The 27,069-nt window shown below is 42.1% G+C and overlaps 2 protein-coding genes across 6 annotated transcripts in view; both read left to right on the top strand.

Moving 5' to 3' along the window:
- The window catches only part of Prkcsh (protein kinase C substrate 80K-H), an 827,425-nt gene that overhangs the window by 505,916 nt on the left and 294,440 nt on the right, over positions 1-27,069 (top strand). The gene's annotated exons all lie outside the window — the stretch shown is intronic.
- Bbs9 (Bardet-Biedl syndrome 9) overlaps positions 1-27,069 on the top strand; it is a 388,213-nt gene that overhangs the window by 82,216 nt on the left and 278,928 nt on the right. For all 4 annotated transcript variants that reach the window (XM_051156063.1, XM_051156062.1, XM_051156064.1 and 1 more), the window contains 4 exons: positions 2,696-2,870; positions 12,955-13,039; positions 19,632-19,815; positions 20,445-20,574. In XM_051156063.1, coding sequence (XP_051012020.1) covers positions 2,696-2,870; positions 12,955-13,039; positions 19,632-19,815; positions 20,445-20,574 — 574 coding nt within the window. The remainder of the gene's footprint in view (positions 1-2,695; positions 2,871-12,954; positions 13,040-19,631; positions 19,816-20,444; positions 20,575-27,069) is intronic.

Consider the following 27,069-nt stretch of genomic DNA (forward strand, 5'->3'; position numbering starts at 1 on the left):
CCATGTTGTTTCCGATGTCAGAGTTTCCTTCTCCCTAGACATGTGGGTGATGTTTTATGTGGCATTTCCTGATGATGACTATGATACATCTTTTCATATGTGTGTTGGCTGTTTGTATCTGCCCTGAGGAAAAGTACCTTTTCAGGTCTTTTGACTATTTTCTTAAAATAAACTTAAATTTTTCGTATTGAGTCGTATGTTCCTCGTCGTTTGGAGATGAAGTCCTTATCACATACATAGTTTGCAGAAAATTTTCCTTGTCCTCCGTGGCCCCTTCTTATTTAGCTTTTCTTACTGGTCAGAACTTTATAGCTTGACACGGCCTGCTGTCTATTTTTGTTTGTTTTTGTTGATATGCTTTTGTCATTGGCAAGGGCAGTGTCCTGGCCCCTCTGCCATGTTCTAAGATCTCTGGCTTATGTTTAAATCCACATTGAGGAGGTTTTGGTATAAGGACTCAATTTCTTTCTTCCTTTCATTTTCCAGTTTGTTTGTGGATATCTGGTTTCCCCAGTTCTGTGTGCCGAGGAGCATCCTTGCCTGTTGTGCCTTTTTGGTGCCTTTGCTGAAGAGGAGTTGGTACCCCTGAAGCCTTTTGCAGTTTTACTTACTTTACAAATCGACTGACGCTGCTGGGTTATCACTAACTTCCATAGTCACCCAAGTCATTAGAACCATCGTAAAAATAGAGTTGAAACCTTGACTGAAATCTGGGAATACTCCTTACAGCATCTGTTTCAACCATGCGACTCTTGACTGGTCTTGGCTGGTAACTATGGGTGGGGCTGCCGGGGAGGCTAGTGATGCACTGATTGGCTGTGTTTCTGAATGCATGCTCCTAGCATGGGCACAGCTCTAGAATACATACAAATACATACAAAGAAGATTAAATACACAGCACTGACTACCAAAACAAATAATTGCTGCTAAGGAACTGAAAGCATTGAGAGAACACTTTTCAAACAGCACTAATATTATTCAAGGCTGATTAACTGTTGTCAGTTGAGATGAGCTGGAGTATTTTGTAGTAAACAACCATCACCAACTTGCTTTCTCTGTTAAAGCTACTTAGGTAGCACATGCTCCTTTGGAAAATTTCCCAGCCGTGATTTTTTTTTTTTATTCAGATAGAGTAAGAGTATCATTTATTTCTGTATAATTTAATATTTCTTTAGCAAAGCTATGATAAAATTTAGATTTATTGCATATAAAAATATCAGTGATATCCAAGGTAATATGAGCTGGTTCCCATAGGACTTAACTGTATATAGTGAGTTTGGGCTGGAGATGACTAGGGGATTGACCTTTTGTCTGTTTCTTATTAAGTGGCTTGATCTTTCTCTGGCATGGTTATCCTGTGTATAATAGGCTGTAAGGTACACTGATCTCATAAGCAGAATGTGCGGAGTTAGACCATTCAACCCCAGATTAGGTACTATGTGCTGTATATATCATGGAAAATGTCTCCTTCATCTTAGTGTATCTTAAAAACCATTAAAACCAGGGCTGATGTGTCGACAGTAGAAGACATAATCAAAGCCAATTTATAGGGTAGTCAGAGGTTATTATTTTTCAGCATTAGTGCTTTTCACTGTCAACACTGTCTACCACTATGTTTTATATAAAACTAGTACCTAAAACAAGTGTGTGGATTTGATGTGTGTGTGTGTGTGTGTGTGTGTGGGTGTGTGTGCGCGTGTGCATATGTATTTATGTGTGTATGAGCGTGCAGGAATGCATATGTATTTTTGTGTGTGTGAGCAAGCACAAGTGCATATGCATTTATGTGTGTGTTCTAGTTTGTTGTGTGTTGAGGCTTGCATTCAGAGCTTGCTGCATGCTATGCATGTTCTCCACTATTGACTGGTATTCCCAATTCCCTGTGTGCTGTGTTTGATGTGTAAGTCACATGAAAGCATGACATGGTGATATGACAGCGAGAAGTAGTTCCTTGGAGAACTGTTTTGTTGTATGTCAGCATTTTGGAAAAACAGTATTTTAGAATCATGATTGTTCTTAGGGATAAAGTTTTTTTGTGTGTGAAAAGTGTGAACATCCCTGGGCAGAGTGGTGGTGGTGCTGCAGAGACTGATGCACCAACCAAGGTCCATGCATGGGGAGGACCTAGCCCCTCCCCTCAGATGTAGTCGATAGGCAGCACAGTCTCCTTGTGGGTCCCACAATATGGGGAGTAGGGTCAGCCTCTGACATGGACTCTGGCCCCCACACGTTGATCACTTCCCTCTGGTGGGGCGGCCTTGCCAGGGCACAGAGGAAGAGGATACAGGCAGTCCAGATGAGACTTGATAGGCTGAGGTCAGATGTTAGCGGAGGAGGGCTCCCCTTTCTGAGAATTAGGGGAGGGAGGGAGGAAGTATGAAGGAGGGAGGGCAGGATCAGGAGATGACAGGGAGGGGCCTACAATCGGGATGTAAAGTGAGCAAACTAAAAAAAAGTATGAACATTTGATGGATATGATTTGAAGATACAATGAAAGTATAAACATCTTATGATATAAGAATGGGACATGTGTCTATGTGTTGCTATTAGTAACCTGATATTTTCACTGGCTTGTACTCTAAAATTGAGACTACCTTGAGGGTGCCTTGTGGGGAAAAGTTAGCTATGATATATCTTAGCATGATAGTGATTATTAAACATCAACTTCATAAAATGTCTTCTAATTCTTCTCCAGGTCGAGATTTAATTTGTATCCAGTCTATGGATGGGATGCTGATGGTGTTTGAGCAGGAAAGCTACGCTTTCGGGAGATTTCTCCCTGGTTCTCTTCTGCCTGGCCCTCTTGCTTACAGCCCCCGTACGGATTCCTTCATCACCGTCTCTTCTTGCAGACAAGTGGAAAGTTACAAGTGAGCCTGTGCATTACCTTTGGACTCACAGTTATTGTGATTGTTAGTTGATGATTAATTACTGTTCTGGAAGTCCTTGAGTAGTACAAGTGAAGAGATTATAGGCTTCTTTGGTAAAACTTAATTCGGATGGCTTAGAGCACGTCACTGATGTCCCTAAGTATTCGGAAGGCCGTGTAGTGCTGATTCTAAGAAGCCCAGAGGCGCAGCTCTTAGTCGGAGTTCTGAGTTTGCGATTCACTGTTTGTTGTTGGATGGCCAGCATCCTTAGGAGGTGACAGTGCTAGTGCTGCCAGTTTGCTATATAGATTAAATGTGTTCATCTTACCGCCAATACAAAATGCTCAATAGTAATGCTCCCTGATATAATGACAATAAAATAGCTCACTGTGGTGGCCCGTGTCTTTAATCTTGGCACTCAGGAGGCAGAGGCAGGCGGATCGCTGTGAGTTCGAGGCCAGCCTGGTCTACATAGTGAGTTATAGCCAGGGCTACATAATGAGAACTTGTTTCAAAAAACAAATAAAAAAATATCATCACTAGCAACAATTGACAGAGACAATAAAATGTATTATCGAGTGAAAAAAGCCACATATAAAGTAGCACGTATGGAATGATTTTATAATTACAAAGAATGCATATGGCATTTGAAGATTATCTGGGGAAAGATGTAGTTATTGCAATGAATGTAATGATTTTTACAAAGGAACAGTTCATTGTCGGTAAGTGGAAGTAACCCTGTGAACATAGTGTGTATGTGCTTGTCCTAGAAATTTTTACAGATCTTTCTAAGTTTTGCTTGAAAGAAAACATTTTCTGTTTTGTCAGGTAAGTATCCACAAAATTTATTGTTGGTAGAGAGAATGGGAAAACAATTAGAAATTTGTTCTGGGGCCAGGCGTGGTGGTGCAGGTCTTTAATCCCAGCACTCGGGAGGCAGAGGCAGGCAGATTGCTGTGAGTTCGAGGGCAACCTGGTCTACAAAGTGAGTCCAGGACAGCCAAGCTACACAGAGAAACCCTGTCTCGAAAAAACAAAAAACAAAAAACAAAAAACAAACAAACAACAACAACAAAAAAAAAAAAAAAAAAAAAAAAAAGAAAAAAGAAAAAAGAAAGAAAGAAATTTGCTCTGGGAATAGAAATACTGTTGATTTCAAACAGCCTTAGCTATTTAATGTATTATATCTTAAAAAGATTTATTGTTTATCTGTGTGCATGTATATGCCTTTGTGGGTCTCTGTGTTTCACATGTATGAAGGTGCCACTGAGGCCAGAGGGTATCGGTCCCCGGAACTGGAGTTATGGGTGGTTGTGGGCTGCAGGAGGTGGGGGCTGGGAACCGACCTGAGTTTGTTCTTCCTGCTAAGCTAGCTCACAGCCCCCTTCGTCATTGTCTCTCCGAGGGCAACATTTGGAACTTTCCGTGTCGTATCATTCTGGTGGTGCCTTCCGGCCACATGATGCTTCCCAAGGTGGGAAGAAAAGTATAAGTTGCTTGGGTGGTGGCCGTAGAGGCTGTGCATTCCGCACTCACTCAGTGCTGTGTGGCGCGTCAGCCCTATACTGCGCTGTCGTGAGCGGCACAGTGCTGTCCAGGCTTGTGACTTGGCACAGTCAATGGAGGTGGCGGATCGTCAGGCCACGCCCCATCTGTGGCTCCCTTCGCTCTTGCCCAGAGGGAATGGACTGTGGTTTTGCCCCTGGACAATAAATATATTTTGTTGGGGAAATTATAAAAAGTATCTGTATAATTTACTCAGGACTGCCAAAACCTGGGTGGTGCTGTGGCATCTACTTTTTACTTACTTCTGTGCCTTACCTCCTGCCAGTCAGGGCGACTTTAGGGGCACAGTACATAGATAGGAATGTGCAATTGCTTACTCTTAGGTGTGTGTATGTGTGTGTGTGTGTGTGTGTGTGTGTGTGTGTGTATGCGCGTGTGTGCTTGTGCATGTGCACATGCATGTATGAGACTTAGTTTGGAGTAGCTTCAGGAGAGATCCTACGAGGAGGCAACAGGTGAGTTTTCTAAACGTGTAAGGTCACTGTCAAAAAAGTCTGATAGTCCTCCAGCGTATATTTAACTACTGATACATTTAACTCATTTCCACTTAGGGTAAAAAAAACCCTTTATCCATTATGAGGTTCATTTATAATAGTAAAAATTACAAGATATGGGTGGCTGGGAAGATGTAGAGCATTAAGTTCTGTGATGTATGCATGCGTGCTTTCAAGTTTAATAGATTGAATAATGATGGTCACCAGGGAAATTTAGGAAGGGGAAAGGCATGAAAACTCCTGGTCCTTTTCTTGAGGCCTCATTAAGTCTGTCTATAGTCAGTTAATAGAATGTAAGTGGCTAATAGAATGGGCTTTTAAGATATAATTCTCCTTCATTTTGATATTGATAGTTAACTACTTTAAAGTTAATTATATTCAGATAAGAGTATTTGTGGGCTTTGGCCTCAAGCTTTAGTGTGTGTAGGAGTCTTCTGGCCTGCTTATTATTAGTGCACATTTACACATCCCCGTCCCCCAGGCCCCACACTTGGGGATAAGACACAGAACTCATCATTGCCAATATCGTCAATATCGACTGCAAGTGACTTTAATTTAATTTAATTGAGTCTTTCTTTCTTTCTCTGTTTCTTTTCTTTCTTTCCATTCTTCATCCCTCCTTCCCTTCCCTCCCTTCCCCTCCCTTCCCCTCCCCTCCCCTTCCCTTTCCACTGAGCTGCCTCATTTGTCTGTTGTACTATTTTTTTTAAAAGATTCATTTATTTATGTTCATTGTATAGTTATGGCATGCACGTGTGTGCCCTGTGTGTGTGTAGGTCAGAGGGCAGCTCGTAGGATTTGGTTCTTTCTTTCCCACACGACACGTGGGACCCAGGGTGAATCAGGGCGGCAGGCTTGCAGCAGGTGCCTTTGCGGAGCCGGCTTGCCAGTGCCTGTTTTACTTCTGTGAGAGAGTTGTTTGTCCTGTGCTGAGGTGAAGGGTTTTGATGTTTCTGTCCTCCTGACCATGTACCCAGACTTAGCAATATCTTTTGTTCTCTTTTCCTGTCAGAATTACTTACTCAGCCACAAAGTTGCCCATGAGATGGGGGAGAGCGCTCCTGGGCAGGAGGGAGGTGGAGAGGGACTGACTACTGGGAGGAGACAGAGTGTGGGGGAGGGACTGGGGTGGGCGGGAGAGGAGCTGGGAGGAAGAGCAACCCAAACAACGCATGCATGAAAGTGCTATGACGAAATGCATTACGTTACTTTATGTGCTAACTAAAAATCAAACAAAAATCTCTAAACCAAAACCAAAACAACTGAAAGAATTTGTGCTGTTTGCTTTAGCTTTCTTGCTTAGCCCTTCCCATCAAAAGGCTGTTAGTTCACTTTGGTTCAGGTTCTTGTTCTCTAACTCTAACCTAGTGTTTGGAGGCCATTTCATTTGTCTTTATCTGCATAATGATATCTATAACCTCCCTTTTTCAAGTTAAACACTCTTTTTGGCAGATGGTGGCTCCTGTTGTAGCCCAGGCTGGTGCCACCTTCCTAAGCTTCAGTGACTCTCTTGCCTCTGCCTCTTGAGTGCTGCGACTACAGGTGGGACACCCTGCCTGGTTTAGCTGTCCTTCTAACTTACAGCACAAAGCCCATTTTCCGTTCAAAAGAATCTGAATTTTCTTACACGATTGGCCCTTTGCATGAACAGGGTTTCACATTTACAGATCAATCAATCTCATACTGAAGATATTTGAAAGAATATATATCTATTTTAAACGACACCGACGTTTCCCTGTTGCCATTATTTCCTATGCACTACTGTCACAGTCCATCCGTTTCCATAGCGTCTCCCTTGCATTCGGCATTGTGAGTGACCAGGGATGCTGTAACACACACGTGAAGCAGGGGCTGGGAGCCGGCTCAGCTGCTGAAATGCTGGCCAGGCGTGAGGGCTCGTGTCCAGAAGCAGACTGTGACGTGTGTGTTCCTGGTGGTGCGAAGGCACAGCTGTGAGACTAAATCTGAGTCGGTGAGCTCCAGGTGTCTCACAAAATAAGGTGAGAGCCATTGAGGAAGGCACGTGACATGAACCCCTGGCTTTCAGATGCATGTGCACACAAGTATGTGCCCCTCCCCCACATAATTTTTTTAAAATTTTATTTATGACGAGGGTTGTACTTGTAGCTCAGTGGTAGAATACCTGTCCTCTACTCTCAGTATTGAAAAAATGTATATAAGGGAATTTTCATAGTCTGTGTTGCAAATACTATGCTACTTTTCATAACGTGGTTGAGCCTTGGCAGAGTGTGGTGACTGCGTGAGTGTCAGTGTCCTGCAGCTAATTCTTTATGGATTCCAAGGACAACTCTAAGGAACTGTGTGCTCTTTAGAATCTAGCCTCCTTTACCTCTGTGACTGTGACTTTCCGATTTGGAAAGCAGCTTTAAAGTATTCCTTTTATATTTTCTAGAAAAAGAATTTCTCAAGGACTTTCTTTATCCCACATGTTGTAAAAGGCACTAGATATGCAAAGTCAAGTAAGACCTGCCTGTTGACTCCAGGCAGTGCTCAGGAGGGCGTGGAAGTCCCCAGGAGGGTGTGGCAGGTGTCCAGTCAGTGAGCTACCGCCAGGTGCTGTGATACAGGGATTGCACAGCTGCTCATGGGAAGCTGACTAGGCGTGGAGCTGTATGGGGAAGCCTCCTGGAGGAAGCGTATCAGCATTTTGTTTAAGTAACTTCCCTTTCTTTACTGTACCCTAATGATTCTTGCAGTCACTCCTAAAGAAGTAGGAGACTTTAAGTATTTCAATGCTCATCAGAGTCCATCTAACCCTAGTCAGAATGGCTGTCATGAACAAAATATATGAGAGCAAACGCTGGTGAAGAAGTAGGAAAACAGGAACTCATATTTATGCCTGGTGAGAGTGTAAAGTTGTGCAGCCACTATGGAAATTGTTATGGGAATTCCTTTAAAAAAAAAAAAAAAAAAAAACAAAGCAAAACTACACGTGATCCAGCGGCACAACTCTTAGGTGTACGCCCGGAGCACAGAGAGCCTTGCACATGCGTGTTTATAGCTGCCCTATTCCTAGCAGTAAGAAACAGAACCAGACTAGGTGGCCATTAACAGGAAACACATAACGATGTGTTCCATACACAATGACATTCTATGCAGTCACAAGTAAAAATGAAGTCACGATATTTGCAAGAAAATCTCTGCAACTGGAATTGTGTTAAGCAAAATAAACCAAATCAGAAAGACAAATAACACACATTTTGTCTCATATGTGGAAACTAGATTTTAAAAATGTGGTTTCTGTATGTTTGCCTTTATAAACTCAGGGTTATATGCTTGTAGGTCACAGAATTAGAGAGGGAGGAAAAAACTCTTAAGCAGGGTAGGAAGTAGAGACTCAAACGAAACGAATACATGTAGTAAGAAAGCAGAAGTGGAGGCTCACCGGAGAAGGAAGGGAGCCAGGAGGAGGCACCATGGAGGACAGTGAGGGTGGGACGGGAAGAGGACAAAGGCTAATAACATAAGCGGAGATGCCATATGAAAGCAACGTCCTTGTTTGCTAACCCCCAATTTTGAATAAATACATAAAATATTTTCTTTAATGTTTAAAAAATATTTGAATATTTGTAAGCAGAAATATACAGCAATGTTTACATTAAGGCGAAACACCTGGAAGGATGTATTGGTTGAGTTTATTAATTGACCACATTAAGAAGGCTGTATGTCTGACCAGGCTGAGGCTCTGGCTAAAGGAAAGCTTTCTCCTGTCCTTCATTCTTGCTGTCACCAGCGTCTGACATGCTTTTGCTTCCTTTTCTTCCTGTGACCATGATCTCCAGAAGCCTTTCTGTTTCCTGCCACTTGTTCTTTCTCAGCAAATAGCCGTCCATGGGTGCCCATGGGCCTCATCCTGCCTGTCCTCTCACCTACATCGTTTTTTGTTCTCGGTTGGGCTGACTCCTCCTTGCTGGCTGGAGCCGTGTAGCCTTTGAGGCCCATGCTCACTCCCTTGCCAGCAGTAGATGTTTCACATGTACTTTATGGAGAAATGAAAACATGTATATTTGGGACGCTTCTGTTTTGTTCCTCGCATTTTTTTTAAATGAGAATGATTTTCCTCAACATGCTAAGAAGCTTGTGTGATAGTGGAAATGGACATCTCAGTACTCTGTATACGGAGTTACAATTCCTACTTAAGCTTTCCAGTCAAATGTTGACCCACTTGCTTGTTCCCTTTGAGTTGACAACTGTGTTTCCCTGGAAAGTACATGATTTGGGGAGCTTGCTCTTGCAGTTTGTTATGCATCAATCCACATTTCAGTAAAGTGTCACTGTTTCTATGATGTGATGATATGTCAGGGCAAAGCCGTGGGGTTGCATTTGTCATTGATGTTCTGTGCATCAGTTAAGCATTTGTGGCTACTGACTCAAAGATGCTGTCAGTGCACCCGGACACTGAAAGGTGTGCCCAGCACCTCTCAGTCCTGAGCAGACTTCTGACATTCCTCATGATGCCTTCTTGCCCTGGGCCTGGGCACTCCTTCAGCAGTTGCAAAGGAGAGTTTTGTTCATTAGCTTGTACCACAGGACTTGAATGGTAGGAAGAAGACTCATGCTTTCTTTGTTTCAGATTTCCCAAGTCTGCTTGGAATTGTTGGATGTCATGTACATTCGAGGTCACAGTTAAGAGGCATTAAGGGGGCTGGAGAGATGGCTCAGAGGTTAAGAGCACTGGCTGTTCTTCCAAAGGTCCTGAGTTCAATTCCCAACAAACACATGGTGGCTCACAACCATCCATAATGAGATATGCTGCCCTCTTCTTGCCTGTGGGTGTACATGCAGGCAGAACACTGTATACATAGTAAAGAAATAAATCTTTAAAATAAAAGTAGCGTTAAGGAAGAATCATAAGAGTGATGCTGTTATGGGCTGGTCATCACTTAAATTACTGTCAGCTCTTTAAGTAACAAAATCTTCTTCTCAGATTTTCAGCAAAGAGTCAACTTTGGAAATAAGAGTCAGTGTTGGTTGTGCCTCTGCTTGCTGTTCTGACAATAATGAGGCCTCAGGTGAACTAATAACTCTTTGTAGTTATATAAAAATCTTCAAAGGGCTCCAGGAGCTTTGGGTTTTTGCAATTATCTCATTAATATCTATCTCATCCTCTGGTAGGTTGGAGTCTGCAGGAAGTAAATTATCTGTAAAATTACTTGCCCGAGGGTTTGATTTATAGTAGGACCAACTCTGAGATTACTGCTCCTGACCGCACGCTATTTCTGTCACTGAAACTGGCAAAAGGAAAACAGCCACTCTTTGGAGCTTGGAATGTGAGATCTGATTTTTTTTTTTTTTTTGGTCACCTTTGGAAACTTTGGGGTTTTAAAGGTCAGTTCAAGATTGAGGTGCAGATGTTTACCGCAGCTGCACACTTTAAAGCTTGGCTTTGCAAGCCTCCCATCGTCCCTCTCCGCCTTTTCTAGTCTTTTGTCACATGGCCCACTCTGCTCCTCTGTGCTCTTCTCCTTGCTCTTCTCCTGAGCTGCCGTGGCCTCTCATGCCTCACGCTGCATGCTTCTTCTTTACGAAGCCTCGTCCCTCCTTGCCAGGTTTGCTCAGACTTTAATACCAGCTCTCACTTCTGACCCCCAGGATCCCAGTGATTTGAGTCTGCTGTCATGTTTCTCTGACACTGTGCATCCTGCCCACGAGCCCAGGGCTTCCTGAGACACTCAAAAGTCACATGTGTTTAGCTTGTGTAGTAACTCTGAGCTCACTGTTATTGTAGTTGATTGTAAGTTTGATAGAATAATAATGCAATTATTAAATAAAACCTCCAGATTCCTTTTCTTCTTTTTAAATCATAATTCTTTGTATTGTTCCTACCGAGCTAAGATGAAAATTAAACACCAGATATGTTCAGATAATTTATTGCTCAAGACAAAGGTGTCTAAGAACATAAAGGGTCTGTCCCTTGTAAGGTTTCACTTAGTTCACTGTCATTTTGGGGTCCTGCTGTAGTTTGAGGTTTGTTTTCTGTTGTTACAAATGAGTCATTGCCCGTCAAGTCAGGATGGTATAGAGCTGGTATATGTCACTGTCTGTTTTGTGTCCTAGAACAGAGTATCAAAGACTTGGTAGTTTATAAAGAGTAGAGATGTCTCCTTCTGGTTCTAGTCACAGGGTCAGAGGTCATTTACTGGCACCCGGTGAGGGGCTCTTGGTGAAAGCACACAGGAATATACCAAGTGGAGACTAGAGAGGAATCGTATAGACCCAAGTGCTTCAGTAACTGGCCAGTTGTCCGTTATTGTCACAGAGTCTCCTGACAGCAGGCAAGGAAGGCCTGGCAACAGGTGACAGCAGGCAAGGAAGGCCTGGCAACAGGTGACAGCAGGCAAGGAAGGCCTGGCAACAGGTGACAGCAGGCAAGGAAGAAGGCCTGGCAACAGAGGCAGGAAGCTGGCTCATTACATTTTTATCCACATGGAGTTAGCAGAGACAGAGAGATCAGCAAGTGGGCTATGGAACCTCAGAGTCTGCCCTTCATCCAGCTAGGCTCCAACCTTCTTAAATAACGTCAGCCCCTGAGGACCAGGTTTTTCTTTAATCAAAACACCACAATGGCTGTTAATCCACAAATAACCATCGATTTGGCTCCTTTCCCCAAGCCTGCCTGACGTATTTTGGGGATCGAGTTTGTAACCCATGATTTTGGGAGACACATTCAAACCATAGCAATGTCTGCTGTTTGGCTAGATGCACATTTTGGTGCTGGAGTTGAGCTCTGTGCACTGCACATGTGCTTAGGTCCTTCCCCCCATCTTCACTGAGGATGCTGGCCTTATGTTCTCACGCATCGTTGTCTTAGTTGATATGAATTGTCTGAACATATCTGTTTTTAAATTTTGTCTTAGCCCTGGAGGAACAATACAAAGAATTGTGATTTAATAGGAAGAATATGGATCTGTTTTACGTTTTTGTTTTTTAAAATTTAGAGTAGATTATTATTCTAAAAATGTCCTATTAATTAATGGGATGTAAAGGAACTTAAACTTTACTGGCTAACCTTATTTATTTATCTTTATTTCCTTATCTGAAGCCCTCACATCTGGATAACCTTACTTACATGTTGGATGATATTATAAATTGTTTTAAAGAATGGCTTGAGCTAAATATTGTCATTGACATGGAAACTGTAAAGTATTTGTAGATCATTCCTAATGTCCACTTTTGAGAGTGTATCAAGTATCCGATGAGTCACTGATTTCTCTTGTCTTCGTAAATCTATATCTGTCTCTTGGTCTTTTGGCCCTTTTATCAATAATTGGGAATCTAAGATAGCCAGAGCACTCCTAATATGAACCTCTTCGTTACCCAAAACATCTCGAGCACTGGCATCATGCTCAAGAAGGCTTGGGCTTTCGAGACCTTGGGAGTTTTCTGTTCGGTAAAGTGTATGCATGCATCCCAGCCTCCTCTGAACTCTGAAACACTTTAACTCCAAGCGCTTTGGATGAGGAGTAGGCAGCTTGTATGTGCCAGGCGCTGTACTAAGCATGTAATGACAGTTTGCTTTTAAACTCCTCTTACAAGTTAGCAACAACTATTTTCATTTCATAGGTGAGATGGTAGGGAGAGTAACCGGACACAGTTTTCCAACAGTGTTGGTTTGGCTACATAGGGTTGAATATGACGCTTCTATAGAGTTGTATTAATAATCTCTATGATGTTGGCTGTTGTGTGTTGTTTAGGAAAGTTCTTTCTGGTATGTGATGTTTACGTGTTAGGGCTTTCTCGCCTGTTATTTGCCACCTGCAGGTCTCTAGAGAGTTGATAATGGTTCTGGCTTCACAGTGGCGACGTGTGGGTGTGATTTATCATGATGATGATTTATATTATATACCACAATAAAACTCACTAAAATTTAATGAAAAACTATAATTTTTAGAACTAAAGAAAATATTTTCCCAATGTTAATTGATTATATAGCTCTGAAGCTTAAAGTGATTTTTACTTAAAAAATTATGATGTCATTTATCTTTTGTTGTCTCTTCAAACAGGTACCAAGTACTTGCCTTTGCAACGGATGCAGATAAGAAGCAGGAGACGGAACAGCAAAAGCTTGGTTCTGGAAAAAGACTAGTTGTAAGGCTGATTTATATATATAGATTTCAATAATGCCATTTATAATCATATTTGTTAGAGAATTCCTGGAAGACAGTAAAAACTATTCTGATAATTTCTTTAGACAGTTGTATTGGGGCAGGAGTTGAATTGGCTGAGATGTAGAAGATGTCCGTCCACATGCTGGGACGCATCAGGACATGGGTGGCACTGCTACCGCTGTAAATGGATTATAAACCAACACAAAACTTTAAATTCCTTTTTTATTTTTGAGACAGGGTTTCTCTGTGTAGCTCTGGCTATCCTGGACTTGCTTTGTAGACCAAGCTGGTCCCGAACTCACAAAGATCCACCTGCCTCTGCCTCCAGAGTGCTGGGATCACAGGCATGTGCCACCACGCCTGCCTATAAACTTTTTAATATTTCTGTTCTCTCTCTCAAGGGCTTTAAAATCTTTATTTTTCATTGAACTAGAAACTGTGAAATACTATACAGACTCAACATGTTGTATATTTACACACAGACATACACACATATACACACACTCACATCCATATACACACAAACACACACATACATGAACATGTATATACACACATGCACACATATACACACATACATATACATCAGGTCTTCGAAAGGGAGAAGGGTTGACGCACATGAAGGGGCTGGAAGGAAGACGGGGAGGGGGTGTGAAAGGCACATACAGTACACATATATGAAATTAAAATAAACAGGTATATATGAACAACCTAAGTTAAATCAAGATGGAGCAAATAATTTTTTAAAATTGAAAGCAGATTTTTTTTTCATAGAATATGTTCTGATTCTGTCTTCCCCTCCTCCCACTCTACCCTGATGCTCCCCACTTCCTTACCCACCTAAATCCATACTCGCCGTCTCTCTTCATAGAAAACAAACAGGCATCTAAAAATAGTAGTACTAGTAGTAATGATAATAGTAATGATGATGATAATAAATAAAATACAGTAAAATAAAAACAATTCAGAATAGGACAAACAAACAGAGAAATGAAAACCAATGTAAAAACACAAACTCATAAAAACAAAATCAGAAACCACAATATATAAACAAAATATCTGTAAGGTGAAGAAGAGGAAAGAAAAGCCCAGACAAAGCATTATGAGACAAAAATAGCTGCAAACATGTCATTGAGTTTGTTCCTGGGCATGGGGCCTGCCTTTCCCTGCTTTGTGTGCCCAGTGAGACTCCATTGGAGAAAACTAATTGTTTCTTTTTGGGTGCTTTGTCAATTGGAAATAGCCTCTGGGTTAAGAAAGGGGCCTGTGTCCTTCCCCCCTCAGCTCGAGGACCCATCTGGCTGAGGCCTGTGCAGGCCCTGTGCGTGCTGCCAGTCTCTGTGAGGTCACGCGTGCCTCAGTCATGCTGTGTCTAACAGGCCTTGTTATCTTGGTGTCCTCCATCCCCTCTGGCTCCACCTCCTCTTCCTCAGGGTTCCCTGGGCTCTGAGGGAGGGATTTGATGGAGACATTCCATTCAAGACTGAGTGTTCCACGGTCTCTCGCTCTCTGCACATTGTTCAGCTGTGGGTCTCTGTATTTGTTCCCATCTTCAGAAGGGAACTTTTCTGATGATGGCTGAGTGAGACATTGACTTATATGTATAGCTGAATGTCACTAGGAGCCATTTTATTGTTCTTTAGCAGAACAGCAGTATAAAAACACCTTTTAGTGGGGTGTGGTGGTGCACGCCTTTCATCCCAGCACTCCTGAGGCAAAGGCAGGTGGATCTCTGTGAGTTTGAGGCCAGCCTGGTCTACAAAATGAGTTCAGGACAGCCAAGGCTATAGAGAAACCCTGTCTCAAAAAACCAAACCAAACCAAACAAAACCAAACAAAACAAAAAAACAAAATAACCAGACCAACCAACCAATCAAACACCCTTTAAAATTAATGTATTCCTTGTCAGTTTCATACATGTATATAATATGTCTGGTCAAACGCATACAGTCTTATCCATCCACTCCTAACTTATTTGTTTGTTTGTTTATTACGTTTCTGTATGGATAGACCCATGCATGTCCTCCCTGTCTTTCTGTATGTGTGTATGTGAGCATGCACATGTGTGTTTGTGTGTATGTCAGTGAACAGCTTTCTGAGTTGGTTCTTGGAATTGAATACAGATCTTCATGCTTGGCAGCAAGTCCCTTTATCCCCTGAGCCATTTTGCTTAGCCAGAAAAAAATCTCTTTAATATGAACATTTTTATATATTATATTCCTCTGTTCATAATGGCATTTCTTTTTTTTTTAAAAAAAGATTTATTTATTACTTATACAGTATTCTGCCCCATGCGTGCCTACATGCCAGAAGAGGGCACCAGATCTCATTACAGATGGTTGTGAGCCACCATGCGGTTGCTGGGAATTGAACTCGGGACTTTTGGAAGAACAGACAGTGCTCTTAACCTTTGAGCCATCTCTCCAGCCCCATAATTGCATTTCTTTTGGCTAATTTTTAGGTATTTTTCTTAGCACTTACTTTGATCAGTTAGGATTCTTACGTCTTTCTCCCTTCCTCTCCTCCTTTCTTCCTTTTCTATTTCTTTCAAGTTTAGTACTTGTGGAGCCTCCTGCATCTGTGAATTTATAGTTTTCATAAAATTAAAAAATTTGGGCCATTAATTCTTCAAATTGTGTCTCTTTCTCCTTTGTATGGAGTACTACAATTGTACATAGACTTAACTTACTCAAGGCTGTCCCCTGGCTTACAGATTTTTCTTTTTCTTTTGTTCAGTCAATGAATGAATGACTCCATTAATTAATCTGGCAATGGCCAAGATTGAGCCCTGGGCCTCATACAGCCTTTACCATCCAAATATTTCATTTCTCATGCAAAGTCCTTTGTTCTTGCTCTTTTACTCGAGATAAGTTTTATTGCTGTAATGAAGATGACTAATATTTTTTTCTAGTGGAATAAAACCCACTTGCTATAGATTTAATTTCCATAAATTCAGTTTGAATGCTTATATCTTCAATATCTCTACATAACTTTTGAAGGTATAAACATAGTTATAATGCTTATTATCTTACTTTTCGAATTCTTAACATCTGTATCAGTTTTGAGTTAAGTTTCAGTTGATTTATTTTTCTTCATTGTAAATTACATTTCCTTTTGGGTTTTATTTGCATGATTAGTAATTTAAGAGTTTTGGTTAGATGCCAGATATAGTCACTTTTATTCTGTTGCATTTTAGATATCTTTGGATTGTTACAAGCTAAGCTTAGTCCTGGGACACAGTTGTTTGGAAACAGTTTGATCTTCTTGAGAAGGCTCAAAATGTTTTAATGATTTATTAGGTGAGACAGAACTCCTTATTGTATGGGTACATTTTCCCTCCCCTGAGAGCACATCTTTCTGCATGCTCCCTCAGTGCCAGGACTATGAGCTTCTGAGCATGGATTCAGTCCTGCGAGCGTGTTGGTCACTGCCACCTGGAATCCTGTGGGACAGTGGTTCCCTGGCCTTCCTAGTTTCTTTCTGTGCCTGTGCTGATGGACTCTCAGGACATTTGAGATAAACTATAGGTCTCCCAGGGTTGGTTTCCTCATCAAATCTATTGTGAACTGTTAACTGCCTTGGTTTCTCTGGACTCTGAGTTAATGTTCTTAGCTCAATAAGTCTGCTAGGCTCTGCTGGTTTTATCTTCCCTGAACACTGGCCAGAAAGCTCTCTCCTGAGGCTGGAGGCCACATATCACCATTTGTTTTTGGTGTGTTAAGGCATCATCTTTTTTCCCCCCCTCTATGAACCATTGTTTTATGTGTTCTGTGCATTTTGTGGTTGGTTCAGGTGAGAGGTTAAATCCTACCCTGTTGTTCCATCTTGGTTGGAGGTGGGAGAATTTTTAAATTAATGTTCTTAGAAAGCTTAGGCTGTAGACCATTCCCTATGAGGTCAGAAAAATGATACTTAATTCCTAGGGCATGAAAGTATTTATCGCCCAGATCTCAGACTGTGGCCCCAGAAGTGGTGTGCCTAGCTATTCTGAATGAATCTTTATCTCTAAATTATGGCCACACCAACCTGAGTTACAACTACTGTCATTGATATTAGACTTCTAGCTAATTACGGTGTAGTGGGAGATGTAGTGTCAATGTGTCCGCTGGAATCTGATGAATGGAAACTGAATGGCTCTCCCCCATTTCTTTTTCCTTCCCTCCTCCTGTTTTCTTTCTGAGACAGGGTTTTACTATGCAGTCCAGGCTCGCCTCAACTCCTGATGTTCTTGGCCTAGCCTGACACCTGGGAGTATTGCAGCTCATGCCACTGTGTTCAGCAGGGTCACTTGTGTTGCATCTGAGTTCAGCCTGTTCATCTACCTGTCCTTACAGTGCTGCCTCCCTCCCACGGGAGGTTCTCATGTGCGCATTGACAACGTCTCATTGCTGCGTATGTTCTTCAGATGGTTGAATCCGAAAGGAGGCAGATTAGTAGCTAAAACTATGCTTTTTAGCCAGAAGATCACCTGTATTTCTTCCTCACTCATCTTTACTTTTTTTTTTTTAGAAAGGGTCTAATGTAGCCTAGGCTGGCCTAGAACTCTTTTTGTTTTTCTTTTTTTGATTCTTTAACAATTCCATACCTGTGTATACTAGTCTGTGGGCGTTTGAATAAGCTCCCCTCCCATCTTACCCCTGACCCTCACCGAAACTCCTTCTTCCCAACACGGCTTGGACGCTTTATACTCTTATTTGATCCTACTGAGATGATTGTGTTTGCTTGTGTGTGTATGGGTGAGAATGTACGGAAACACAGGCACCTCACCAGAGTCTACACCATGGAAGAGCGTGAACCCTCTGCCCTCACAACCACTAATTACAGTAGCTCCTCAGTGAGGGCCCTTTGCTCACGTATGGGGAGAGGGTGACAGGTGCAGTGTGATGCAGCTCTGGGGCAGGAAGTCATAGTTGCAGTGAGTTCTAGAGTGCAGCGGGCCCATCACGCCCAGCAGGCCCTTTCCAGGCATTCCTCCCCAGGATTGGCTCTTACTTTCTTCCGCTCCCCCATCCACTGTATTTCTTTCAGCCTTGGAGGGGGTGATACAGATGTCCTCCTGTTTAAGGGCCTCTGTTTTAGTCATCACTGACTCCAAAAAGCTTCTTTGATGGAGGCTGCAAGCAGCACTAATCACTTTGTATTAACAGAGTATTAGGAAAGCAGTTTGATTCCATTTCTATTACAAAAGCCAACAGAAGTTGTTTTTCCTCCAGGGCCCAGGGCCTCCCCAGCTCTCGGCCTGCGTTCCTTCCTGAGGAGCACTCCCTAGGTAAAACCAGAAGTTTTTTGTTACCCCCACAGTGTCATGCCTCGGTTGCCATGTGAGCGTATCTTGGTGGAGCATCATTACTGTAGCTGATGGGGCCCGCTGATGACTCTTCTCTCCCAGCCACGGAGCAGCTGGAATTCCAGGCACGTCCCACCAGGCTTGGGATGCTTCCCTTTTTACATATTGCTATTACTTGTTTATTAGAGGCTACGTGGGGCCACTCATTTCTTCTTGGTGCAGACTTTTTTACTTATTTTTTATTTTTGGTGAGGCCATCCTTATTTATATCCTCCTTACATATACATTAACTTATCTTGGTGAGTTCTAAAAACTTTCTGCGTGTGCACTTTGTGCGTATCCTTTCATTATTTTAAGAAGCATTTCCTGAATATTGGGCACCCTCCATGGGAATAAACTTTTCTTCAGGTCGCTCTTACTGTAGAGGAGTCAGTCTGTCTGCACGCCTACGATCACTTGGTGTGAGCTCTGTGGAGGACCGGCTGCATACGGATGCATTGCAGAGCTGTCTTTGTTTCAAAACATCATGTTTATAACAATATTAAATGTGTTTTATTGATTATGATTTATTGATTTATGTTCACGGGGTAAACATGGCAACCTACTTTTGCTTTTAAACTAATATATAAAAACATGAACATTGTACATCTGAAGTACCATGTGATATTTTGATTCATATATACATTTTTAAAGCTTAAATCAAACCTAACAAATCTATCTTCTCCAACATTAATTATTTAAAAAATATTTTATTTAATATGCATTGATGTTTTGTCTGAATATGTGTTTGTGTACCACATGTGTGCTGGTGCCTACGTAGGTCTGAAGAGACCATCGAATTTACTGGAACTAGATATTTCTGATTCCCCCTGTGGGTCTGGGAACCTGACTCTGGTCCTCTGCAAGAGCAAGTGCTCTTGGCTGCTGAGCCATAGCCACTCTCTGTGGAGAACACTCCCAATTTTTGTCCAACCTTTTGTGTGCCTTACTGTGCATCAGCGCGTATTGACTATATCCCGCTATTCCTGAAGGTTTCCAAAGCACTGCAGATAACTTTTCTTGATGAGTGCTTAGGACTCCCTGAATAGCCAATATCCCTTGGCAAGAGATAGGATAAAACCTACAAAATACAACTGCACCGATGGCAAGCAAGACAGCGGCAAAACAACACCAGGAAGTTAGGCGTCCTGGTTGCTACGAAGCAGTTTCTTCATTCAGAGTGCTAGGGAAGCGACTGATGTGGTCCGTTTTCAGTAGCTGCTCACTGTTAGGACTTGCTTTTCAGGTGGATTGGACCCTGAATATTGGCGAGCAAGCCCTTGATATTTGTGTCATGCCTTTCAACCAGTCTGCATCGTCCGTTTTTGTTCTCGGCGAGAGAAACTTCTTCTGCCTGAAGGATAACGGGCAGGTTCGGTTCATGAAGAAGCTCGACTGTAGCCCCAGTTGTTTCCTCCCGTACTGCTCAGGTGGGTGCGCAGCTTCTGCTTGTCCTTCTGTATCCCCCGTGAGACCCCGTTCTACGCATGCGTACACGAATCAGAACGAGCCGAGTGCAGGAAAGCAGCTTTTTACTGAACGTATAATGGGACCTTTAACTTCACAATTTGAGTAGACTTTTGATATAAATTAGCGCCTGTGCTTGTGCCAGCCATTTGACTTTGTGTGAGGTCACTTGTAGGTTGGTTTCCAGCTCATTAACGCGTCCCGTAAAGTGACTATTCAAGGATGCCAACGTGAGAACACCACTCTATTATAAGCAGACCAGTGATGTCTAATAGAGTGACTTACAGTGGATGCCAGTCAATCGTTAGTTTAGAGGTATGCTATGTTAATCAAATTCGTACCTTCCAGATGAAGTGCAAACACACTGGCTCATATCTATTCTTTTTGTCTATAAAATGATTTGTTTCTTTTCTTTTTTTTTTTTGCTCTTAGTTTCTTGAAGTTGAAAGCTGATATCTTATCACCTAAAATCTTTATGTGTTAAAATCAAGATATTACTGTTAGCGGGAGATGATCTCCCATGAGAGGCCGCAGTGTGCCACTTTGAACACTCGTTTTCTTACCACCTTCTCTCTGTATCTTCAACCTGCAGTTTCTGAAGGTACGGTGAACACCCTGATCGGAAACCATGGCCACATGCTGCATGTCTACCAGGATGCAACCCTGAAGTGGGCCACACAGCTCCCCCACGTGCCCGTTGCAGTCAGGGTCGGCTCTTTGCAGTGAGTGGCTCAATTTAACTCTTACAAAAATAGTTTTGTTTAGTCTCATTTTTTAGCCCTGGCTGGCTTTGAACTTAGTGCTTTTGCCTCAGCCACTCCACCTGGCTCTTATTAAATGTCATAGTCAAGGAATTCTGTAGAAATTTTATGGTTTCACTTAAGGAATTACAAGTTATATTATAGCATGACTGTTAGTAGTAGAAATTTTTTTCTTTTTTTTTTGGAAAAGTATATAAAATTCCTTAATTAGTACCATTAATTATTTTGACTTAATATTTCTAAGAAGTCATCCCTTTAGAATTAAAGGTGAATACCTTTGAAGATAAGAGGGAGATGCTTTCCTGGTAGATTATTTTTTTCAAAGTTTAAATGGATGCCTCCCAGTGTCTTGACGGTACAGAGTGAGAGTGCCACACTTGTGTGCAACTCAGAACTGGTTTCAGCCCTGCTTATATCATGTAGCGCAGAGTTACCGATGATTGTGTGTTGGAACAGTTTAGTGTGTAGGACAATTTTTCACTTACAAGGAAAGGAAAATGCAACTGACATCAATGCTAAACTCCTGACACAATTTGCCAGTGTTGCTAGTGTCACAGTTGAAGTCCTGGACACCCGGCTCGTCTGATCAGGATGAGTTCTTCCCCAAATGAGGAGCTGGATATTTACTGTTGGAGCCAACAAGGGCCCTCATGGTTCATGGATGAATAAACTGTAGCATGCACATCCCAAAACTGAACACTTTTTATTATTGTTTTATGTGTATAGGTGTTTTGCCTACATGCTTGTCTGCATCACATGTGTGCCTGGTACCCAGGGAGTCTAGAAAAGGGTGTTGGATCTCCAGGAACTGGGGTTGCAGGCAGTTGTGAGTCACCATGTGGGTGCTAAGAATCAAACCCAGGTCCTCTGATGAGAAACCAGTGGTCTTAATGCTGTGCCATCTCTCCAGCCTCATCCTTGAATATTTTTTTAAAAGCTGCTTCTCCTTGCAGTAGGATGCACAGAGGGGTGTGAGCAGCCAGGCGTCTGGGACTCCGGCTCTGGTCTTCCACAGAGTTTAGCCATCTCTCCAGACACAGGGGATATTTTTATTATCATCTTCAGATCGTTGCACTTTTTCTGAGGCAGACCTGGAACTCACAGACATCTACATTTCTCTGCCTCCTGAGAACTGAGATTAGAGACATGGGCCACCACACTGGGCTCATGGGAGATACTTATTTACCGTATTTAGTGGTGTATAAGACGATTTTTTAACCACTGAAAAATCCATGCCAAAATCAGGGGTTGTCGTATATGCCGGGTACTTGCTTCCCCTTGCTTCATAAGTCTGGTGCATATAGTGTGTGTGTGGGGGGTGTGCTGCCGGGAGTATGAGGCAGGGAGGAGCAGCTGCACACATCTTCCTGTACCTCAAGGAAGAGCACGTGAGTGTGGATTGGCTTGCCACCAGAACTCGCCCACTTGACTTGGAGGGCTATGCGTCTTTGGGTTGAGTGTGCAGCGTGCCCTAAAGGGGCAGTGCAGGCTGGCACTGGATGTCTGCCAGCATTTAATAAAGTACCTGGTTGTCTGTGCCTGGCCTGCAAATAGACACATACCCGAGTCTGCTGCACAGCGTGTGTGTTGGAAGAGAGGTAGTCTTATATGGTGAGTATTCTCCAAAACTCTACATTTTAGCTGGGAAAGTTGGGGGTTGTCTTATAAGCCTAGTCATCTTATACACCGGAAAAATACAGTGCCTTTGATATTAAACTAGGTTGATATGGGTGCTACCTGCATCCTGAAACTTGAAACATTCTTGAATCCTTCTTAGGGGAGTGGTACTCATTGAGTGCGCGTTAAAAGAGTGTTGCTTTTTAAAATTAGAATATCGTTAGTCACGTTTAGAGCTCTTTTAAGTAAATATTATCAAATCTTTAAAAAAACCTATTTCCTTGTATTTTAGGAGAAAGGACCACCATTTATTTATTTACTTAATTTTTTTTCGAGACAGGGTCTCTCTGTGTAGCCTTGGCTGTCCTGGCCTCACTTTGTAGACCAGGCTGGCCTGGAACTTACAGTGATCCATCTGTCTCTGCCTCTCGAGTGCTGGGATTAAAGGTGCGCACCACTACACCTGGCCCACCATTTATTTCTAATTGCTATGCATTTAACAAGAATCATGTTTTTTTTTTTTTTAAATATCCAAAGGATAATTAAACTATTTGAAATTGGCTTTTGCAGCATCCACCAGATTTTTTTTTTTAAGTTCAGCCAATCAGATTCAGCCGACATTTTGTATCAAATCTAGTTAGAAGAATGTAGAACTGGAAAAACATCTAGCCAGCAGAGCAGTGTCAGTGTTTGTCTTCCTGGAGAGTAATTCTTACAGCAGTCCATATATTTATTCAAGAACTATTTGTCCCATAAGTGACTGATTGGTGCAGAAAGATGGAGGCATTATCATGGGTATGTGGCCACCTTGGTTCTCTGGGGGGGGGGGGGGGGACAGATAGCGAGAAAGCAAGAGAGAATGAGAGAGCGAGAGAATGAGGGGGGGATATTTCATTTTAACTTAAACATTTTCTGTCTCTGAGTTATAGCCAGGCCAGGAGGCAATATCATTTCTAAAAACGTTATTGTAACTCTTGTTTATATTTTGAACATAGGAAGTTGATGGGATTTGATAAGATGGGATATTGATAAGATTTAGTTGAAATGGGTAATTTACATCATGTTTAGAACTTTCAAATGTTACCTTTCTCTGTGAAGTACCTAGAATACTTCTCAATAGAATCACAGTGCTAATGTATAGTTTTTAGTCCACGTGCAACCTACAAACTCATTTCAGAAATAACTGAAATTATCATGATTAAAAACTTAAATTCCCATATAGCATACATTATGTTACTTAGGATTAAAGCAGCATTATAATGCAGGTACCTAAAATTCTAAGGGAAACCTCTATTTCTTGTAGCTTTTTAAAGATTTTAATTATAAGTAACAAAATGAAAATAGAGCTGCTAGTATTTTCAAAATTTATACATAAATTCTAATCGTGCAGTTGGAGAATTAAAAATAATGTGTGTGTGCCTTTAAAGGATAAGAGTAGCTTATGATTAAAAGAATTTAATTTTATTTTCATAACTGCTTGGCTTTTAGTTATTCTGGGAATGGCTAGCATAAGCAACTCTGTCATGTTGACGTAAGGCAAGGTCCCCTGATGACGCGTAGGCTGGCCTCAAACTTACTAAAGTTCTCCCGTGTCAGCTTCCAAAGTTCTGGGAGCACAGGAGGCACAACTGAGCCCAGGCGCCATCATTTCAAGTCTGGAACTTCCCCGCTCTCTCTGGACCGTGCTATCTGAGTCCACTGTTCACTAGCCTTTGGCTCACTTGTTCTTCAGTGACCGATGATGCAGTTGTCTCTGTTCCTCCTCCTTCTCCTCCTCCTTCTCTCTCTCTCTCTCTTTTTGGTGTTTCGAGATAGAGTTTCTCTGTATAGTCATGGCTTGCCCTGGAACTCTTTGTAGACCAGGCTGGCCTTGAACTCAGAGAGATCCTCCTGCCGCTGCCCCCTGAGTGCTGGGATTAAAGGAGTGCATCACCACTGCCCAGCTTCAGTTACTTTTCTAATGCTGAAATGAGACACTGCAACACAGGCAGCTTATAAAAGAAAGCATTTATTTGGAGATTATAGTTTCAGAGGGCTAGAGTCCGTGACTTTCATGGTGGGAACGTGGCAGAAGCCAGGCAGGCATATGCTGGGAGCAGTCGCTGAGAGCTCACATCTTGATCCACAAGCATGAGGCAAGACAGAGAGCTAACTGGGAATAGCATGGGCTTTTGAAACTTTGAAGTCTGCCCCCAGTGACGCCCTTCCTTCCGCACATCTTAATCCTCTCCCCACAGATCCATCAACTGGGGTCCAAGTGCCTAACTATATGAACTTATGGGGACATCTCATCCAATCCACCACACCAGGAAATGGTTTGTCATGGTTGGTCTGATTTGAAATCATGTTAGTGGTGGGAGAATACATCACAGATATCAGGAAGCTACTGGCAGTAAACCCTTTTGGCCCAACGTCAGCAACTGAGGCTCTTAGGTCATCCACTCTGTGTGCTTTGTGGGTGATGCCCCAACATCTCAAAAATGGCATTTAGGCTCCTTTGCCAGAAGCTGTACTTACATGATGTAACCTTTTACAGAGGCACGAGTCCTCTGACGGCTCATTGGGTCCATTTTAAGTAGCTGTAGGTTAGTTTAAGGAGCGAGTAGCTAGAGGGACAATCCTTAAGTGAGCCTTGACCTTAAGACAATTTCCCAAGTATCCAGAAGTGTGTATGACTGTCTAGCACCAACCATGTTCTCTGGGCCTCTACTAGTGCATATATATATATGTTTCAGACCTATTTTCCCCAAGATTGAGGTCTTAAAACAGTGTGGGGGATTGCAATAGGCCAGGCAGAAATGGAGATATTGTAAAGAGACATTTTTATCTCTCAGTCTGACTATCAGACTGTCCAAATAAGGGACCTCCATAGAAATGGGAATTTCCCGAGGAATCTTCTGCCAGGAGAAGGAGAAGTGCAGAGGGGAAGCTGCCTCCAGGAAGAGCTTTCACATAGTTCTAACAACTTGTCAGACCATAACATTAGAAGAAAGCCTGACAATGGCGGTTGGTGGTGGGCAGGGCAGCGTTGACAGGGACTGCTTAGAGGTTCAAATTCTTGGCCTTCTATTTCAACCTTAGTGTCACTTCAGGCTCCTGTGTGCCCTTTGTCTCTCTTCCCAGTTTGGCCACACGAAACATTTTCATTTTCCACTTTCCTTATTACAATTTCATTAGGATTTTAAAAGTAATTTATAATAACAGCATAACATGCTTATGTTAAGAAGTTCCAGTATTGGCATAAAAACAGTCATGTGGACAAATGGAACAGAATCCAAGACCCAAACATGAATGCTTGTAACTTCACTCATCTAGTATTTGACAAAGATGCCCCAAAAATGCCCTGGGGAAAAGAGAGCATCTTCATCTACTGGTGCTGAGAAAACTGGATGCCCATGTGTTGAGGAATAAGATTGGACCCATAGCTATCATCTTACCAAAAAACAAAACAAAACAAAACAAAACAAAACAAAACAAAAAACTCCAAGTGGATCAGAGACCTAAATGTGAAGCCTGAAACACTGAAACTACTGGAAGGAAAAATATAGGCAGTACCCTTAGGCTATAGGTGCAGGAAAGGACTTTCTCAATAGGACTTCCATTTTCCCAGGAATTGAGGCCAACAAAGGAGACCTCATAAAACTAAAAAGCTCCTGAACATCTAAAGAAACAATCAGTTGAATAATGAGGAAGCCCACAGAATGGGAGACAATCTTTACCGGGTTTTTTTTTTTTTTTTTTTTTGACAGAGCATCAGTACCCAGGATATATAAAGAACTCAGAAAACAAAGGGGCAAAAAATATAAATGACCCATTTAAAACACTGGCTTGGGATCTGAACAGAGAGTTATCAGATTGGTTTGTTTGTTTGTTTTTGGTTTTGGTTTTTTGAGACAGGGTTTCTCTGTGTAGCCCTGGCTGTCCTGGACTTGCTTTGTAGGCCGGCTGGCCTTGAACTCACAGCGATCTGCTTGCCTTACACCACCTGGCTAAACAGAGAGTTCTCAAAGGAAGAAATAAATATGGCTAAGAGAAAAGTTTATTGTGTCCCTAGCAATCAGGGAAATACAAATCAAGACAACTTTGAGATTTCATCTTACCCTAGTCAGTATGGCAGTGACTGACAAAACAACAAACAAATACTGGAGGGGTTGGTGGTGGAGTTGCAAACTGGAGCCACCACACTGGAAATCAGTGTGGAGAACAATTAAAGAAAAAGAGGCCATGAATATGAGAACAGGATGCATGGGAGGGCTTGGAAGAAGGAAGGGAAAAGAGGAAATGATGTAATTATAATTTAAAAAATAAAAAATATAAAAGGTAGTTATTATTGAAATCATAAGCACTGAAATTACTTCTGCTTTTCATTACATTTAGGTTTGAACTAATTTGTTAGAAACTTTCTTGGATGAATGTGTTTATTTGTAAAGGAATTCACTGCTCCTTTAATATATCTTTTTCAGTGAATAAGAAACACTGGATTCAGATCAAGTAGGTGCAATTATTCTTAATGACAGCGTTTTGCTCAGAAACCAACATGCTTTACTTCCTCCCCTCCCACCCACTTGGCAGCCCTGGTTCCACCTTGTTCATTATACTTTAATCTAAACCTGCACTTCCTTTTTGTACTTTGACTAATTTATTGGGGTACCTAGTTGTTCTGGTTTAATGTGTGTGTGTGTGTGTGTGTGTGTGTGTGTGTGTGTGTGTGTGTGTAGGGTCATTGGATGTGATGACAGCCATTCTAGGAGGCAGCTTACAGCCACAGCACCATTCTTTACACCCAGTGCAGCTCCCCGTTTTACCTGAAACCAATTCTAGAATTTCAGGGCTTTCTTT

The sequence above is a fragment of the Acomys russatus genome, chromosome 14 (genome assembly GCF_903995435.1).
Source record: "Acomys russatus chromosome 14, mAcoRus1.1, whole genome shotgun sequence".
In the NCBI taxonomy this organism is placed as follows: domain Eukaryota; kingdom Metazoa; phylum Chordata; class Mammalia; order Rodentia; family Muridae; genus Acomys; species Acomys russatus.